This window comes from Clinocottus analis, unplaced genomic scaffold, assembly GCF_023055335.1.
Source record: "Clinocottus analis isolate CAN_PGR_092001 unplaced genomic scaffold, fCliAna1.0.p SCAF_11, whole genome shotgun sequence".
In the NCBI taxonomy this organism is placed as follows: Eukaryota; Metazoa; Chordata; class Actinopteri; order Perciformes; family Cottidae; genus Clinocottus; species Clinocottus analis.
The window spans coordinates 661379-678624 of record NW_027175832.1 but is presented as its reverse complement, the minus strand read 5'-3'; the positions used below and the strand labels follow the sequence as shown (position 1 = coordinate 678624).

Here is a 17246-nt window from a genome sequence, read left to right as displayed (position 1 = left end):
TAGAGGATCATTCGCTGCATGTTGCATGTTTCTGTTCCTTTGACCTAAAAGCAAAAAGACAGAGAAACACAACTACACACATGAAGAAAAGCTTACAGGGACGAGTCACCCCAAAATGTATACTTGCTAGTTATCAATCCAGATTGTTTTGGTGTGAGACATTTGGAGATATGGGCTGCAGAGTCTTCCTTCTCTCTGATTGGAGGACTGTTTGGCTCTCGGCTTGTGGGCTCAAAGTGCCACACAGTGATGCGATGGGTGTATTGTATTATAGATGGAAAGTAGTTCATTAAACTGCCAATAAGAAGGTCTGTGGGTTATCTTTAGTAACCGGTTGTTGACTTCTGCCAACAGAGTGCCACATCGTTCCACATCCTCGCCAGCCCGGTTCCTCTCAGCTTCAGAGCCATGTGACACCTCGTGGACGACCCTCTTTCCTGCACTCAGCATATTTCCTCGCGTTACCTTGTCTGAAAAAAGACGCGTCCTGTATGTATTTGAGCAAACTCAGATGTGTCTGTGATGACACAGGGGAAAGATGTGAGAGCGGCCAGCTCTGGTTTCACCTTCCTGGATCCAGTCTGTCAACAGAAGCAAGGTTAAAGTGCTCACCTTGTAAAGAGACACCAGCCCTCAATGCGACTGCAGTCCAACTGTATCACGTGGGAATGTGTTGCGATGATGCGGCTCAAACCTGTTTACACCGTCTTCATTATATTATCCATCACATCTCACGGCACCTTAACGGCTCCTGTTGCACTCATAGATGCAGACGGCATGTTGTCACTTGTGCTTTGTGTGCAGTGACAGTGGAGTTGAGTCTGAAGGAGGACGTTTAGAAAGTATTGACGTCCCCGTTTCATTTCATTAAAAGACAAAAGTTGTGCTTTTAGATTAATGTATTATTTCTCAACGACAAGGTTGGTTGTTTGTTTGTTTCTGCAAAACTATTCCAAGAATATTTAAACTCAAACTAGTCAACACAACAAATCATTAAAATTCATGCTGTGCAGCCGAGTATTGATCCAACATCTTCGCACAGAAATATGTTTATAAAACAACGCAAACACGTTGACTTGTTAATAAGCTGCTGCCATTAAAACTGCATTTTAGATTAAATGTGTCACTCAGTTCAATAAAGCTTCAATTATTAAAACAAGCAGAAACGTTGAGTTTGTTGAAGACCTTTTTTAAATAATAAATAGAAAAATACATTATAAATACAGCATATTGTTGTGTTAATGCTGAGGATGACTCAGTGGTTTAAAGCTGCACACAGGGAATTTTAATATATAGAGATATATATTAAATTTAAAGGTTTGATTCTGCAAACTGTCTTTTAACTTTGATGATAAAGAGTCACGTTATGAAAACATAACTGGACATCAAGTATTTGGGTCTAGAATATTACAATTATTTTATTATTTACTGTTCACCATATCATTATTTAAAGTATGTATTCACTGTACAGTACAGCTGCACAGCCTGGCTCCTTTTTATTTAATTACATGTTTTTAAATACGATTATAACATGACTGTTGAAACTTAAAAAAATAGATAGTGACAGACGAGGTGACTCATATTTAGACAAATTACATTAGAAAATCTAATAAGAACATTGCCAGAAGAAGAAGAAGAAGAAGAAGAAGAAGAAGAAGAAGAAGAAGAAGAAGAAGAGCAGCTTTGGTTCCACAGAAGCGAGTAACATGATGATAACTAACATTTACTGAAATGTCAGAAAGATTCTCATATTTCTGCAAAATTGGCAGAACTGTTAAAAGTTGCATTAAGTAAAGCTGCCAAAAAATATCTTGCAAAAAAATAACAAGTGTGCAAACTTGAGGTTTGTGTCTCAATCTGAGTGCAACAACATGGTCACAGGTAATGTGCCATCATCACTGTGCTGAAATATAAAGGAACAAAAAGAGGTTTTATTATTCGTACTGTATGATGTCTGCTGTGTCAACACAGGACAGAAAGTAGGAAAAAGACAAAGACTGGCTGTTTAGGAAGGAAGGAGGATATTTAAATCATACGATAGCCAAGACAGCAAATATGTGAAGAGTCGAGAGGTAAAGAGGCTGCTGCCGTGTGCAAGACGAAGAAAAGAGGGATTTAAAAGATGAGGAGGGAGGAAGAGGCAGCACGGTTTTGAAGTGGAATGGATGAGACACCTGGGCACATGAAGGAGGTGACAACAGACCACTGAGAGGAATGTGCTTCATCGTCTGTGGACACAGCAAGAGGACCACGGCCATTAAAACAAGCTTTTGCCGCAGCGCAACTGTTCCAAGATCAGGCAATAAAACCACACTCACATTACGGCCGTATGAGTCACTTGATGCTCTCGTGGTGGATCCCTTCATACACCAATGCACTGTACCAATGCAGGATTAGAATCAGCAACATGGCTGCTTAGCCAGCCGGCAGTTCTGACATCACAACGAGTGACAAACAGAAGAGACGCGTCAGAGCGACGCATGTATGAAAACACACTGACACAAACAAGCAAGCTGATGTCCCAAGAGTTCAGTTATGAAGCTTAGGAGCCACACCACTAACCCATGAAGAGGAAATATTAAAATAAGTCAATATATGATCCTCTGTGTCATCACAAAGCCACCGAGACACAAACTGTTAGTCTGAAGGACGACGTGAAGCCAGACTGATGTTGAGCTTTGGCTTTATTCTTCATAGATCCACCCTGATGCACCTGGTTTGTCATAACTGCCATGGAGTTATTTATATAGTTAATGTTTCCATGGTTTAAGTGCACATGTGGCATGAAAAAAGTCTTGAACGAAGACTAAAAGACTAAATCTCTAAAAAGACTAAGTCCAGTGAGATAACGTCCACAAAGCATCTCCTGATGAACAATACAATGATGCTAACACTGTGATCTGGTGCAGCTCCACAGGAGCAGAGGATGTGATGCATGTCAGTAACGCATGAAGCTTCTGGAGCAGTGAACACTTCATATGTGTATCAATGAAGCTGTAAACTCTGGAAGCCAAAGTGCACCAGAAGCAGTAAAACCATTCTGGTGCACTTTAGCTTCCAGAGTTTAAGCTTCATTCAGCTTCATAGCCGGAGGGCGTTCAGGCCCAGTTCCCCTCACAAGTCCTGTAACTATGACTTCTACATCATGCATTAGCTCAGCAAAAGAGATCAGGGTGACCATGAGAAGGTTACCCTACTTAAAGAAGGGCACTCTGTCCCGAGTCCAAATATGTATTTTAAGAAGGGAATGCACCTGCATTGTGTTTAACCCATTATACTACACACTGCCTACACAATAACATAAACACAGTTAGGAGTGTAGATGTAGTTCTCCATGCAGCATCACACAGCAGCCTGCAGCCTCATTGCTGCCAGAGTTGAACCGCTTTGTCAACAGCAGCCTGCTGATGGCCGCGGACACCCCGCCTCTGCGCGGGAGCAGCAGCATTCATCCCGCCGACAAAAAAAAGTGGAGAGGCAGCAGTTTCTGTGTGAATCAGCTGACAGCACCGATGGAGTGGAGGAAAGCTCCAGCAGGGAGACTAACGCCGTTTACCATGCGCAACACTAGAGGTGGACACACTGCTGCAGGCCCGGGTCTGCTGCTGCTGCCGGAAGCATTTCACATGGTTTTATCAACAATCCCACACACTGAGGACTCCAATAGTGCTGATAACTCTCTGCTGCTTCTCTGACCGGAGACATTAAAGCAGCTGCAGGCGGCACACTGAGCCTGAAGCCGGGGAGCAGCAGCAGCACCGCAGCACCGGGACGCGCGCGCGGTATCACGCGCATCATGCTTCCTCCTGGTTTAAGTTGTAACTGACGCTACATGCGCCACATTATACTGACAAAGTTAATGCGCGCGCGCGTGTGTGTGTGTGTGTGTGTGTGTGTGTATGTGTATGTGTGTGTGTGTGTGTGTGTGTGTGTGTGTGTTCCGCAGTCTGTGCTCAAAAGATGCCACGCCAAAAAGCAACGACGCCGAGCTCATAACTTATTCACATACAAGTGGAAGTTCCTTACCGGCGTTTTTATCCCCCATGTTCCCTTGCGGTGCAGAAGTTGATGCTCTTGCAGACGCAGGAGGCTCGCGCTCGGTCGCTGGTGCGCGCTCGCTTCTTCAGTTGGGACAGCGGAGCAGAGCAGGGAGGGAGGCAAGTTGCTTGTTTCAAGTAATAGATTACAGCATGAGTTCCCTTCTGGGACCTGAAAGGCACGGAAGCGACAAAGCGACAAAGCGACGCCGGATGCAGAAGCTCCTCGGTGAGCTCGTGCGAACCCTCCGCGTTTGAGAGAGTTTCTGAGAAAGGTGGACAGAGGGCTCAGGTAAAGAACGAGGGAGGGCTGGGACTGTGTGTGTGTGTGTGTGTGTGTGTGTGTGTGTGTGTGTGTGTGTGTGTGTGTGTGCTCATGCAGGGTGTGCATTGTGTCTCATGCAGCAGTACAGTGTGTTGTGTTTTCGGTCATCAGCTTTCTGTCTCTGTTGGCTGTTATAATCTGTTCTGATGGTTTATGTGACATCAGTCATAACTCTTTGTGTCTCTCTGATGAATCAAACACCTCATCTGCACCTGAACTGCTTCACTGACTCCTCTGATGTCTTAAATGTCTTTTTTAAATATGTATCTTGTTTTATATAATATGTGTATAATATGTGTACGAGGAAGGCAAAGTCGTACATATGTAGTCAAATGCCATGTGGTCAATGGAGCTGATTCTAATCCTAATCTCATTTTGTGTCTATATTTAATAACATGTATTGTCCGTGCGTGAGGAGCCTGCGTGGCCTCCAGACGCCTCATTCAAACGATCCAGATGAAGAACGCTTCACGTCTCCAGAGACCTTCACGTCCACAACAAAAGTAAAGTAGTCGCACAAGTCACTCATAAAACATGCATTTTATAATAAAAGAGAAACCAGAATTTTGAGACAAAAGCAGCAAATGCCTCTGAGAATAGAACAGCTGTTGCCATGTTCACATTGGTGTGTGAGGGCTGTAGTACTTAAGGCCAGAGGGAGCACGCTTACTTCTGAATGAACAACAGACTGTTTCCAACCTGAGTGCTGTCCTCACACCTGCTGCCCACCGTACCATGTTGCTTCATCGCGTTCTGCAAAGGCAGAGGATATTTTGCTGTGAGACATTAATATTTAATGAATGAATCACAAATCAATATTTCCGTCCTGAGCATCTGACTCTTTATTGTGCCTGTTATTTGATTATACTGCAGTAGAAGTCCGGCGGACATTGTGTACAGTATATACAAACACTGCCCTGTGCATTCTCAATGAGCTGACGCCTCCTTTGCACTGGCTCTCTGCTCGTGGCGCCCTGCAGGAGGCGGCTCGTATTGTAGCGTCAACTCAATGTGAACTGCAGACGTGATGAAAAGGTCCAGTGTGTGCATGAGAGTGCTCTTGTGTTGATGTGGTTCTATGTTCTGACCTCAAGGTTCTGCTCTAACCGCTTCCTCCAGTCTGCATCTTCATCTGTGGTGTTCATAAAACATCAGGACTTTGCCGTGGTGGAGTTACCTGAAATCACTCAGCGTCCACTTCAAACTGCTCAATAGTGTCAATCAGCTGCTTCTCTTCTTCAAGAATACCACGGTCACACTCTGGCCACTGAGTCCCAACATGCACAGGGAACAAACTGAAAACAAGTCCCAGTGTCATGTGACTGAACCATTGATCAGTGTCTTGGAAAGCTCAGCGTCAGCATTCGGATGGGACTTTATGATAACAGCTAGAATTTCCTGATGGTATAAAAAGCCCGAGCCGTTCGTATAAGATGTTTCTTTCCTTCGGGCTGAAACAGAAGCCTCAAGGCCGAATGACGTGCAGCATCACTGTGATGAGCCCGAGCATCAGAGTCTCTTTCTTATTCTCTCTCTCGACACACAGAGATAAGCGTGTCCTACACGAATGACACGTTGTTCTGAATTCGGATACTTCCTGTCACATGACCGAGGCCCTGTTGCCGACACAGGCAAATCCTGGCTGGCGTCGGTTCACAGCAAATCGATCAGGAGACCTGCAAGAGGACACCTCTGCTGCGGGAACGAAATGCACTGCATTGATCAGGAAATAAACCCTCAGTCCTCTATTCAGAGAGAGATGACTGTGTGTGTGTGTGTGTGTGTGTGTGTGTGTGTGTGTGTGTGTGTGTGAGAGAGAGAGAGTGTGTGTGTGTTGCGTCATTGCATTGCTGGAACCGATGGCTCTTCAACCAAAAGTCCAAACAGCTTTTACCTAAATTAACTTATGCAGCCACTTCAATATTTATGATTCTCGCCCTCTTTTTTGTCCACTCCTCCATTTCTAGTCCTCTTTTTGGCCTCCCCAACTTAATTGGTCCTGTGCTGACTCCTATTGCCATCATCCCTCCCTTCGCACCGCTGCTCTCTTCATCCCTCCTCCTCCTCTTCCTCTCCCACATCTCCGTGTCCTCCTCTGCCCCAGACCTGCACCCGGTGATCATCTCCTGGCAGCATGTCCTTGGGTCCAGACAGAGGCAAAGGCATATTCTCTTGTCTTTGTACACTCTTATTTTCACCCTGAAATCTCTACACTTTTCTGTACAGCGACTTAATTGTCTCACAGAAGTGAGATTGCATTATAATGTCCCTTAAGATGAATTAGCGACTTCTAAACTTGTTTTATTCTGGTCTATATGACAGAACTTCTCTGTGCAACGTTGTCTGTTGCTCCAGTGGCCCAGCAAGTGGAGTGCAGGTGTTGCATTGGAGGAGAGCTCTCGCTCTGCAGACACTGCAGTGCAGTCTTCTCACTGTGTTTTACCTTCTTCACCATCTCTGGAGTCTTGGCGAGCGTGAGGAGTTCATGGAACGTGTCCAGATGCCAATAACAACACCATCAATACTGTTCAGTCCCAGCAGCTTCCCACCGCATTCGCTCTGGTTTTCAAACACATTTCAGAGGGTTCACCAAAGCATTTATAATAATAATAATCAAAGTAATAATAATGTCATATGTATTTTGTTATATTTTGAAGAGTATGTTATATATTAACACTTATTTTCTATGGTGTTCTCACTTCTTAATCTACGCTCAAACTTTTTACATTTATTTATGATTTTTTTCTCTCTTTCAATCGATCTTTATGGTTGAATAAGTATTTTTATTTTATATTTAGTTAAGTAAACGTATCAATACAACAAATGAAAAATAATACTCCATGTGTAGCTCCTGCATACAACATTTTACTCAAGTACGAGTTTAAGTTACACAAAGAGCCATTGAACGGCAATGTGCAGATGTCCGAGCTTTTCAGACGAGCTCTTGAACGCACCATTAGCTCGCAGCCTGGCAGTGGGCGGGGCTTCGGCCAGGAGGTCGTCACAAAAATGGCGTGGAGAGTGTGTGTAGTGAAATGGACAAAAACACAGTTCCTCAGATCCAGCGACGCTTCTCCTCGAAGCAGCAGGTGAGCAGACGAGATGTTTACGTCATCAGCGAGAGCAACACGGACGCGACCCGCGTGTGTGTGTCTCTGTGTGTGTCTGTGTGTGTCTGTGTGCCTCTCGGTCAGCAGTGGGTGGTTACCTAAGTGTTCCCACTGTCATTGTGAGCATATTCACGGGACTGAAGCATATTGTTATTTACCTCTTGTTTACAGTAGAAGTGTCCGGTCACGTGTTCTCTGGCTCTGTTTCCGGATCCAGCGTTCATGTCGCGATGTTTCCTCCTGCCTGATGTTTGGTCCACAGCCTGGAGGAAACAGTTCTATCGTTTAACTAAATGTAAAACATTCGTTGATTCGTTTGCCTCGTGTGGTCGTAAATTAAATGCTTTAGTTTCAGCTGTCAGTCAGTTTGAATCAATAATTAACATGATAATCTAGTTTCACCTCAAGGTTTTAAGGACATTACACGCGTTTTTCTGCGTATTGTTTGTCCACTGTATTTACCAACTCTGTAAATTCACGTACAACTTTTTTCCCATCAGACTGAACCCTCACAACCAGCAGAGGTGTGGTTTCCGTCGAGAAGCCCAAAGGCAGGAGACGAAGAAAGGAAATGTGTCCCAGGAAACCAAAGCGCCCCCCGCTGAGGCCCCTGCGCCCCCCAAAGGGCCCTGGCCGTCGCTTTTCAAACCGCTGGTGTTCACCGTCGGGGTATGTCCTCCAGCTCCTCCTCCAGAGCGACGCTGAGGCTCTGCACGTTGCTTGCTTGGTCGCCGTCTGACTCCGTATCAGTTTACAGGTTGCTCCTTCGGCGCGGCGGCCATCCTGCAGTACGAGACCCTGAGGTCAAGAGCTCAGAAGGCAAAAGACGTAGAGTCAGAAAAACTCTTGCAGGTGAGATTTTGATGACACAACCTGCTGGCTCCCTCCTCCGCTGCCATCAGCGTGTATATGTGAAGGAGGAGGCGGCCGGCAGTGATGCAGCGAGCCGTTGGTGTGTCACAGGGCTCTGAGGACATGGCGTACTGGCACAATTGGTGGAACCAGTTGTCGGACTTCAAGCAGCAGCTCATCCTCCTGTTGTCTGCCGTGGATGACTTCTGGAGCGGCCTCAGCGAGGGCCAGAGGACCGTCACAGGTAGCTGGCGTTGGAGAGGCGGACTCATTTTGTCCCGTCATACTGCGTGTTTCATATAACGTCGTTCCTTGGATGTCACAAGCTTTCCTTCCTACTGCGTCTCAGGCATCATCGCAGTAAATGCTGTCGTCCTGTGCTGCTGGCGGATCCCTGCGCTGCAGAGAAGCATGCTCAAGTACTTCACATCCAACCCAGCCTCCAGTGAGTTTTACCTTTTTTCTTCATAACACCACAATATGTCAAAGTGCTTTCATAAGGGCGATGCTGTTCCTTCTCTCCCCCTCCAGAAACTCGGTGCCTTCCCATGCTCCTGTCCTCCTTCAGCCATTACTCCATCATCCACATGGTGGCCAACATGTATGTCCTGTGGACATTCTCCTCAGGTATCGTCTTCCTCTTAGGCAGGGAGCAGTTCCTTGCAGTCTACCTGTCGGCCGGTGAGTCCAATAAAGAACACGGTCTGATATCATTGAGTTGATCATAAATCCAGTATTCAAACAAAAATCCCTTCTAATCTCTCACACCATCTATTTAGGTTCATATTTCAATGTTTAAAGTAATACACATTTTATACAACTTCATTTTTAAGACATCAATTGATGACACACTTGCATCCTGTAGAGATTACCAGATGACTTCCTGTTTGTCTTCAGCACATCCTCGCGTGTATTTCCAGGTGTGATTTCCACCATGTTCAGCTACGTGTGTAAAACTGCGACCGGACGTTTCCATCCATCTTTAGGAGCAGTAAGAGTTTCGTTAATCTTCCCACAACTCGCCACTAAAGAAAGTTCAGTCGTCCTAATGTGTTGACCGTCTTGTGTTGGACAGTCGGGCGCCGTCATGGCGGTGCTGGCTGCCATTTGTACACAAATGCCAGAGGCCAAACTGGGCATCCTCTTCCTCCCCATGCTCACTTTCACTGCAGGAAACGTAAGTGACTCACAGGATGTGTGTGTTTGTGTGCATTCCCTGCCTTTTGGTGTGTGGTTAGAAAACAAGTCGTTCCGTAGATGCAGACCTCCTGAAGTGTAACGAGAATTTAATAGTTTGGTGATTCATGCATTTATTGGTACATCATAAGGTGTTGTGTCTCACAGCTGGCAAGAGATGTAAATCTGTACGTGAGTGCATGTGTGGGTGTGCATGTGTGGGCGTGCATGTGTGGGTGTGCATGTGTGGGTGTGCATGTGTGGGTGTGCATGTGCGTAGCACAGAGGTGTCTCTGATGGAGGTCAGCTCGTGGAGCGTGACTTCCTGTCCTCGTTCTGCTCTTCAGGCTCTGAAAGCGCTCGTTGCCGTGGACGCAGCGGGGCTCATTCTGGGATGGCGGTTGTTTGACCACGCGGCTCACCTCGGCGGAGCCGTCTTTGGGATGTGAGTGGCCAAAACTAATGTTTAGATTTTGTTATATTGGAGAATAGAGTGACCCGCACGTCTGCTGATGGACGTCATGTGATCTGATTGAAAGCTGCAGCACGGCTGCTAAACGGACCTTCAGCCCACTGTTCTTGTGGCACTTCATGTGATAATAGCTGATTAGGTCAACGTGAAGATAACTATATACTGTAATACTACTTTGTTTCTCAGTTGTTCACATTAAAGTATTATTATTGAAGGTTTGTAAACATCGTTGTCGCTGAAACTTTAGCTTTCTGCTACTTACAGTGGCATAAATCTTCTCAAATGAGGTTATTGTGCATTAATATTGTGAGTTTTTGCCGTCTTGGGTCCTGCAGTCGGTACATGTCAGCCGTCTCCGTGTGTCTTGTCCCACAGATGGTATGTGACTTATGGTCACAAGCTGATTTGGAGGAAGAGGGAACCCCTCGTGAAGATGTGGCATGGCATGCGTTCTCCACAGGCCGGAGGACCTGGACCACGATGACACTCAGGAACAGCTGGAGTCCAGTTACCCCAGAATATGCAGGAAGACTTTCATCCACCACCACTGAGTTCGGTGTTTTTGTTTATTAATAAATAGTTTTCCAGTCAAGGTGATTGAGACGTTAACATCAGCTGTGGAGCTTGGAGCTCCAACATGAAACAAACCACCTCTCCTACCTCTGAATGATCCGACGTCATGTTGGATTTCTGCTGTTCGTATTGTTGATAACATTAAAACATTTGCAGAAGCCTGAGCGGATGCAGAGTTCTGGTACAACGTGATGTAACGTGCTGTCCTGTGGGCCGGTGCTATTAAAGCTGCAGTTTCACAAATCTGAGTTAATGATGTATTTATTTAATCATTTCATTAGAAGGATTTGTGTTCATTGAAACAAGAACGTAAGAACTAATATTTAGACATTGTGGAAAAAGAGGAAGTGGTGATGATGTTTATCAGAAACTCGATGCATCAATCTGCCGTCGTTTTGATTTGAAGTCCCAAAAACTAAAGTTGACTTTTGGACGCTGCCGAATTTATCTACAAAGTCTGTTTAGAGCAAAAGTGTTGCCTTTATTAAACAAAGTCACATGACAATCTTACAAGGTTGATATCTGCACACATTAAACGATTGTCTATGCCTAATACTGTAAACTAAGATTGTTGGAATGTGCATAATTCCTGCAATAATCCTATTTTATTCACAAATTCACACCTAAAATGGAGACTATTGGCCAAAAATGACTTAACATAGCAGAAAAGTGACTTCATCCATAATCAACTATAAATGTAATAAAACCAGAATTTGAACGAGAGCAGCATCAATGCTGTAAATCTTGGTCACAAACAGGTGAATTGTCAAAGCAGATCAAAGACTGACACCTGCTGGCTGTAAGATGACTACAATCCACTGAGGAAGAGTTGCTCATCAAGGTAAGGCAGCTTTGGTAACAACATACAGATTACCTTCTGACACATGGACGTTTCATCCGACTCGGCCAGCTGCTGTTCAGACAAAGACTTGTCAGACCGGTACGTAAGTCCATCTTCTCCTGATCCGAGGCGGTCGGCATCTCAAGCTCTGCTCTTGTGGTTGGCGTAGCTGGGGAAGCCGAACTGGGAGATCATGAGGTTGGAGAAGCGGAGCGGCATGACGCCGTAGATCTGCGTCAGCCGGTTCAGGCAGTAGGACCTCTGGAGCAGGTGTTCGGGCCGATGCCACATGCCCTGGTACCCGCTGCTGGCATCCTTCTCCAGGTTGCGGAGGTCCACGGGTTTGACGAAGACCCCGGAGGGTTTGTTCACGGCGCCTGCGGAGCGCTCCCTCAAGTACAGCGCCACGGCAAAGTTAACGGCGATGTCGTCACAGTTCTGCGTCTCGTCCACCAGCGCGTGGACCGCTGGCGGCTGGTCCTGGAAGACCTGCAGGTAACGACGGTGGAAGAAGGCAGCACCAATTAGCACCATGGAGTATCTGCAGTGGATCAAGACACAAGTATTACGCACAGAAGACGTCCACATCAAAGTAAGACCAAAACCAACAAGAGGCCGGTGAGATGCGTTTTACTTTTACAACGTGACGTACTTGTCTCCTCCAGCGGTTTCTGGGTCCTGCAGCTCAAAGCTGCCGTAGCTGAACACTCCTCCTGGCGTCGCAACATGTTTCCGTGGGACAAACCCAACAATCTGGTCGGAAAATTGCTGCAGGATGAAAGACAAAAGCTCATGTCGGTCACATTGTGTCCTGGTGCCACATGATGCTGAGGACTTTTAGTTTACATGCGTGATTATCACGCGACACACAAATCAGTGTCTGAAGCTCATTTACCTTCCAGACAGAGAACGCAAAACTGATGTCGGGGACACTGACCAGGGTGTCGTCATCCAGCATCAGCACAGCTGAGGATCAAAGCAACAAAACAAGCAAACACTACTTTTTATTAAGTTAAAACGGGCACAACTCACATGTCTCTTCACATTTAATAGACTCAACTCAAAGTGTACACAGTGAGCAAACTAAATACAAGTCACACTGACCGTCAGTATCGATCTCAGGGAACGCTTGCAGTCTGTTGCGCATCTGATTGCTCGTCTGCTCCTTGAAGACCACGGGGACCGGGTGAGGCTGCAGAGAGTCCCACAGCTTCAGGGGCGTCTGCGTCCCGATGTTGTTCCAGACGATGACGATCTGCTGAAGGCGAGGCACTGCCTGGTAGTGGTTTAGGAGTTTGAGCAAAAGGTCTGTGCGATTGTACGTTTGAATGACGATGGTGAACCTCTCCTCCTCCTCCTCTGCGAGGTCAGCGGGGCCCCGGGCAGGACTCTCCTTCCGGGTCGTCGCCCTGCGCAGCACTCCCAGGACATCGATGCCCACTTGGTCCTCGGCGGCGGGCAGCAGAGCGGTCAAGGCGGCGCCGACCAGGAGCAGCAGCAGGATGGGCCAAACTAAATAGGCTCGACGGCGCCCCGCCAGGCTTCGGGGGAACCTGCATCTCACAAGGAGCACAGGTAAGGACGGACGTCCCATCACTATGAACTCCTGTTTCAGCGGTTCAGCCCCATGAGCGTTAGAATAAGACTCCACTCGGGAGACATTCACCAGCTATGTGTCAAAAGAGCTGGAGAAGCGGCTGCCCGGGAGTCACAGGAATGAAGGTCATTTAAATTAAATGAAAATTTAGCTGTGAAAAAAATAAATATCCCAGTGGTGAGTTATAATTTAGACTATCTCATCATTATGACTTGAGTGTGTTGTCCTGAAGATCAGACCCTAACAAACAAGGAAGCCCAGATTAAAAAACATAAAGACAACCTCTAACAAAGCTTCTGGACTTTATCTCTTTCCAGAGTTGCTCAGGTCGAGAGGCACCGGGCGCATAACTTACTTTTTATCTCATCATTTTCATTCATTTAATTGTGTAATCATGTATTTCACCCTGAGTGACCGAGCTTCTCTGCTCGTGCACTGATTGCGCGTCACCGCTTCCACCAGCTGTGGTAAAAAAACCTCATTCATTATGTTTACGTTCATAGTGGGATGTTTTTTGGGGGAAAGTTTCCTTTGAGAGAGACCTGGCTGTCGGTGTTGCTGACTTGGCGACTTTGTTGCTACATTTAGCAACTTTTGAAGCTCGCGCTGCTTTCATTGGAGGAAAAGAAAAGTTGGGAACAAGGTTTTTAGTTGGATACGAAGATGTACAACCTGCGTTAAAAGAGTAGTTTCTCTCAGTCAGATACCGATCCCCCCTGAGGGGTCCAGTCCTAACCTGCCCCGCTGCAAATACTGAATTATTGGTATATGCGAATATAAATAAATGTGTATTTTACCGAAAACTTGAAACCTTGATTTTATGTTTCAAGTTTTCGGTCAAACTTAAAAAAATATTGGGTCAGAATGATATCGTCAGTAGTCCTCATCGCCATAACTTCACTATAGGTAGTTGTACACACACTACATACTGCCAGTTGCTTTGTGTTAAACAGTAAACATGTTGTTTCTCTCCAGACTCACCTCATCGCGTCGCCTCGTCCGCTACGAGCTCGTCATCTCGTCTTCAACCAACGAGCCTGACGGAAAAGATCCCGACAAAAGCAACATTAGCAGCAACCTACGTTGCAGGTGTGTTGCGTTGTCGGGAAACCCCGCACATTGCCAGGTTGCGTTACTTAAGGTGGAATAGTTCCCGCGTTGTCGCGCTCCAGTTTTCATCCACTTGACAGCGTTTCGTTCCTGTCGGACACCGCCGCCATCTTTGTTGAGCTAAACTAAGGACTTTTCCACAGGCTCGGGTGTCTTCACTTTTGACAACTCCACCCACTTCGATGCGACCACCTTCAGACGCGAAGCAGAGAAAACACTGCAAAGAAAACTTCACTAACAACCCAAACTGGAAGGTTTTCATCGCGCTTTGTTGCAGCAAAGCTCATCACGTGTGGTTAGTTGTGCAGCGCGTGGGTTGTTTGTATCGTGTGTTTGTGTTAGTGAAAGTTGTGTGAGTCCGGTTGGTCCGCATTGACCGGAGGGTCATGCTCCTGACCCCGAAGATGAGCCCGTCGGTCCCGCTGTCCAACGGGCTGCAGATGCCAATACTGGGATTAGGTACGTTTTACTAAAACACACAATAAATACTTAAATACTCACTCTTTATGATGTTTCACAGAAGAAAAACAGTTTGCATGTTGTTCCTGGTTCCTACTTACGGTTAAATGCACTTATTGTAAGTCGCTTTGGATAAAAGCGTCAGCTAAATGACATGTAATGCAATGTACAGTATATATGCATAATATCTTATCATTATCTCTAATAGGGCTTTTCTGAAGAATGAATTTTGCTTGTGTGTGTGTATGTGTATGTGTGTATATATATATATATATATATATATATATATATATATATATATATATATATATACACACAGTAACACAATATATTTCCCCTAACATACTGTAAAGCTATATGTTCACACAGGTTGGCAGTACTGTTTTGTTGATGCACAAAACAACAACTTTGAGGTGAACTGACATTTCTTTTCTCTACATAGGGACCTCACATGATGGCGGATTCTCCCATGATGCAGTTGTGTACGCGCTCACACAGTGTGGCGTGAGGCACATCGACACAGCAAAGCGCTACGGCTGCGAGGAGGAACTGGGTCACGCCATCAGAGAAAGCGGGATACCACGAGGGGATCTGTGGGTCACCAATAAACTGTGGTTTGAAGACTACGGATACGACGCTGCAAAGAAAGCCTGTCTGGACTCCTGCTCACGGATGGAGATGAAATACTTTGGTACCAGTTCTGATAAAGATGGAAACTATCTTCTTCTTTGACTTCTGAAGGGAGATGGATAAACGTCCTGTAACACTGATGCTTCTTTGCTTCTATATTGTCGTGTAAGCCTTTGTACGCAGTCTGTCGTCCTGCTTATCTTGTGCAGTCTTAATTAAATCATCACCTGCCCCTTTTATTCTAGATCTGTACCTGATGCACTGGCCTGAGTCAACGCAACCCGGTTGCTCCAACAGAGAGATGAGAGCCGAGACCTGGAGAGCTCTGGTGGACCTGCACAAAGAAGGTACATGTCAGAAGGTAGTGTTAGGAAACAGTTGAGAATAATGTAATAGCGACATCATCGTGATAAACTACTGACAGAGGGGTTTTCACAGAGCACATCCCTGTGTGTCACTACAGGGCTGTGCTCTGCTATTGGAGTGAGCAACTTTTTGGTCCGTCACCTGGAAGAGTTAAAGGAAGACTGTGGTGTCGTGCCACATGTTAACCAGGTGTGTCCCCTCCCCCAGAAGTGTGTGTTGTATTCATTCAGACAGGTGCTGTACAAATCAACTGAAGTTAGAACTCCAGTTTGTCAAACAAAACTTCCGTACTGCACTTGAATTTATTTTAAGTGATTTACACGTGAAAAGATAAATGATTGAATAATAGACGTGTGTTCTCCAACATGAGTTATGTGGCTCATGTGTTCCTCTCTGAGATGCTTTAACACAATGAATCACTGTGTTGGGCTGAAGTACCTCTCCTCAGTCACCGGCCTGTGATGCGTCCTGACAATGCCATGACTCACCAGGTGGAGTACCATCCTTTCCAGCATCCCGATCCCCTGATGGAGTACTGTCGCCAGGAGGGCATTGTGTTTGAAGGGTACAGTCCTCTGGCCAAAGGTCAAGTCCTCAACAACTCAACTATTCTTCACATCGCACAGAAATACAGACGCACGGCAGCTCAGATCTGCATCCGCTGGAGTATTCAGGTTCAGATGTTACTGCCATGAATTTAATTGGCCTAACTTTCTGTTATTTGTACCTACAACGCTGTTGGTGTGTGTTCTCTACTCGTGTGTAGAATGGAGTTGTGACGATACCGAAATCCATCAAAAAGGAGAGGATTCAAGAAAACTGTCAAGTGAGTTAAATGCATCGCAGTCTTTTGCTAGATTGTAAAAACTCTCGTGTGCATAGAAGCAGCCGAGTTGTTTGAATCATAACTCCATAAACTAGTGACGACTCCTGCATTTTATTGTTTTATCAAATATGTCTTTAGTAAAATGTAGTGACGATAAACAATCGATGGTCCTTCTCATGCTCGCAGGCAGTGAGGTGATCAGAAGACAACTCTAATATAACCTCTAATGTCAAAGCTATTGATGCATCTCAACCCTCTCTTACCTCTCAAACAGGTGTTTGACTTCCAGCTGGAGGAGTCCGACATGGCCGCCTTAGGAAGCCTGGAGGATGGAAGACATGTGGCTTGGGATCCTACAAATGTGGAGTAAAAAACATCAGATTGTGTTAGTCTTGGAGCGAGGCCGATGAGTCGGCCTTAAGAAATCACACATCGTAGCCTATTGTACTAATGAAGTAAATAAAATACACGAGATACTGAGTTAAAAGGTGAATATAACCTGTAATACCTGCGCACCCCACTAGAGGGTCGCGCCACAGCTTGAGAACCGCTGTACTACTGTATGTCCAGGACGTTTGAATAAGTCATATGTAATAAAATAATAAAAGTAAATTGTAAAAAGTGTAGTATGTTGAAAACAAGTCACAGTATTTATTGATAATCTCTTCCTCCACCTTATTGGAGCAGGTTCATCAAGAGGATCCGTGGTGAAAGAAAAGTTTATCTTCATGAAACGTGAACATTTGTGACAAAGCCTAGACTGTAATTATAATTTACATTATTATAACAATTATCCTTTCCTTAGATTACAGCCTACGCAGTTCTTTTAAGGTGTAAACACACTTTAATAGTGCTTGGGGGTCGAGGTAAAA

General features: G+C 45.5%; 4 protein-coding genes across 6 annotated transcripts in view; 1 reads left to right on the top strand and 3 right to left on the bottom strand.

The window, feature by feature from the left end:
- The window catches only part of fgf12a (fibroblast growth factor 12a), a 24206-nt gene extending 20041 nt beyond the window's left edge, over nt 1-4165 (bottom strand). The window contains exon 1 of the mRNA XM_068571538.1: nt 4027-4165. Coding sequence (XP_068427639.1) covers nt 4027-4045 — 19 coding nt within the window. The 5' untranslated portion in view covers nt 4046-4165. The remainder of the gene's footprint in view (nt 1-4026) is intronic.
- Nucleotides 4166-4221: 56 nt separating this feature from the next.
- Nucleotides 4222-10771, top strand: parla (presenilin associated, rhomboid-like a). 2 transcript variants are annotated; one of them, XM_068571531.1, is made up of 11 exons: nt 4222-4329; nt 4781-4865; nt 7973-8141; nt 8223-8324; nt 8436-8568; nt 8674-8769; nt 8856-9005; nt 9245-9315; nt 9400-9501; nt 9848-9945; nt 10348-10771. In XM_068571531.1, exons 2-11 carry the CDS (start codon nt 4819-4821, stop codon nt 10454-10456), a joined length of 1077 nt encoding a protein of 358 aa, XP_068427632.1. In that variant the 5' UTR covers nt 4222-4329; nt 4781-4818; the 3' UTR covers nt 10457-10771. The 2 variants fall into 2 exon arrangements, with proteins under 2 accessions (XP_068427632.1, XP_068427631.1); XM_068571530.1 differs by lacking the exons at nt 4222-4329; nt 4781-4865 and adding an exon at nt 7348-7451.
- extl2 (exostosin-like glycosyltransferase 2) lies at nt 4720-14396 on the bottom strand. Of its 2 annotated transcripts, XR_011077256.1 has the most exons (7): nt 13965-14396; nt 12491-12939; nt 12282-12352; nt 12039-12154; nt 11420-11927; nt 7631-7735; nt 4720-5115 (listed from the first exon to the last, which is right to left on the bottom strand). XR_011077256.1 is itself a non-coding variant. In XM_068571533.1 (5 exons), exons 1-5 carry the CDS (start codon nt 13967-13969, stop codon nt 11528-11530), a joined length of 1041 nt encoding a protein of 346 aa, XP_068427634.1. In that variant the 5' UTR covers nt 13970-14396; the 3' UTR covers nt 10892-11527. The 2 variants fall into 2 exon arrangements, 1 of the variants encoding a protein (XP_068427634.1); XM_068571533.1 differs by lacking the exons at nt 4720-5115; nt 7631-7735 and having other exon boundaries at nt 10892-11927.
- Nucleotides 12802-17246, bottom strand: part of rc3h1b (ring finger and CCCH-type domains 1b) — a 19525-nt gene continuing 15080 nt past the window's right edge. The window contains exons 21-23 of the mRNA XM_068571522.1: nt 16638-16727; nt 15436-15516; nt 12802-12939 (exon numbers count right to left, since the gene is read on the bottom strand). Of these exons, the coding sequence (XP_068427623.1) occupies nt 12899-12939; nt 15436-15516; nt 16638-16727 (212 nt within the window). The 3' untranslated portion in view covers nt 12802-12898. The remainder of the gene's footprint in view (nt 12940-15435; nt 15517-16637; nt 16728-17246) is intronic.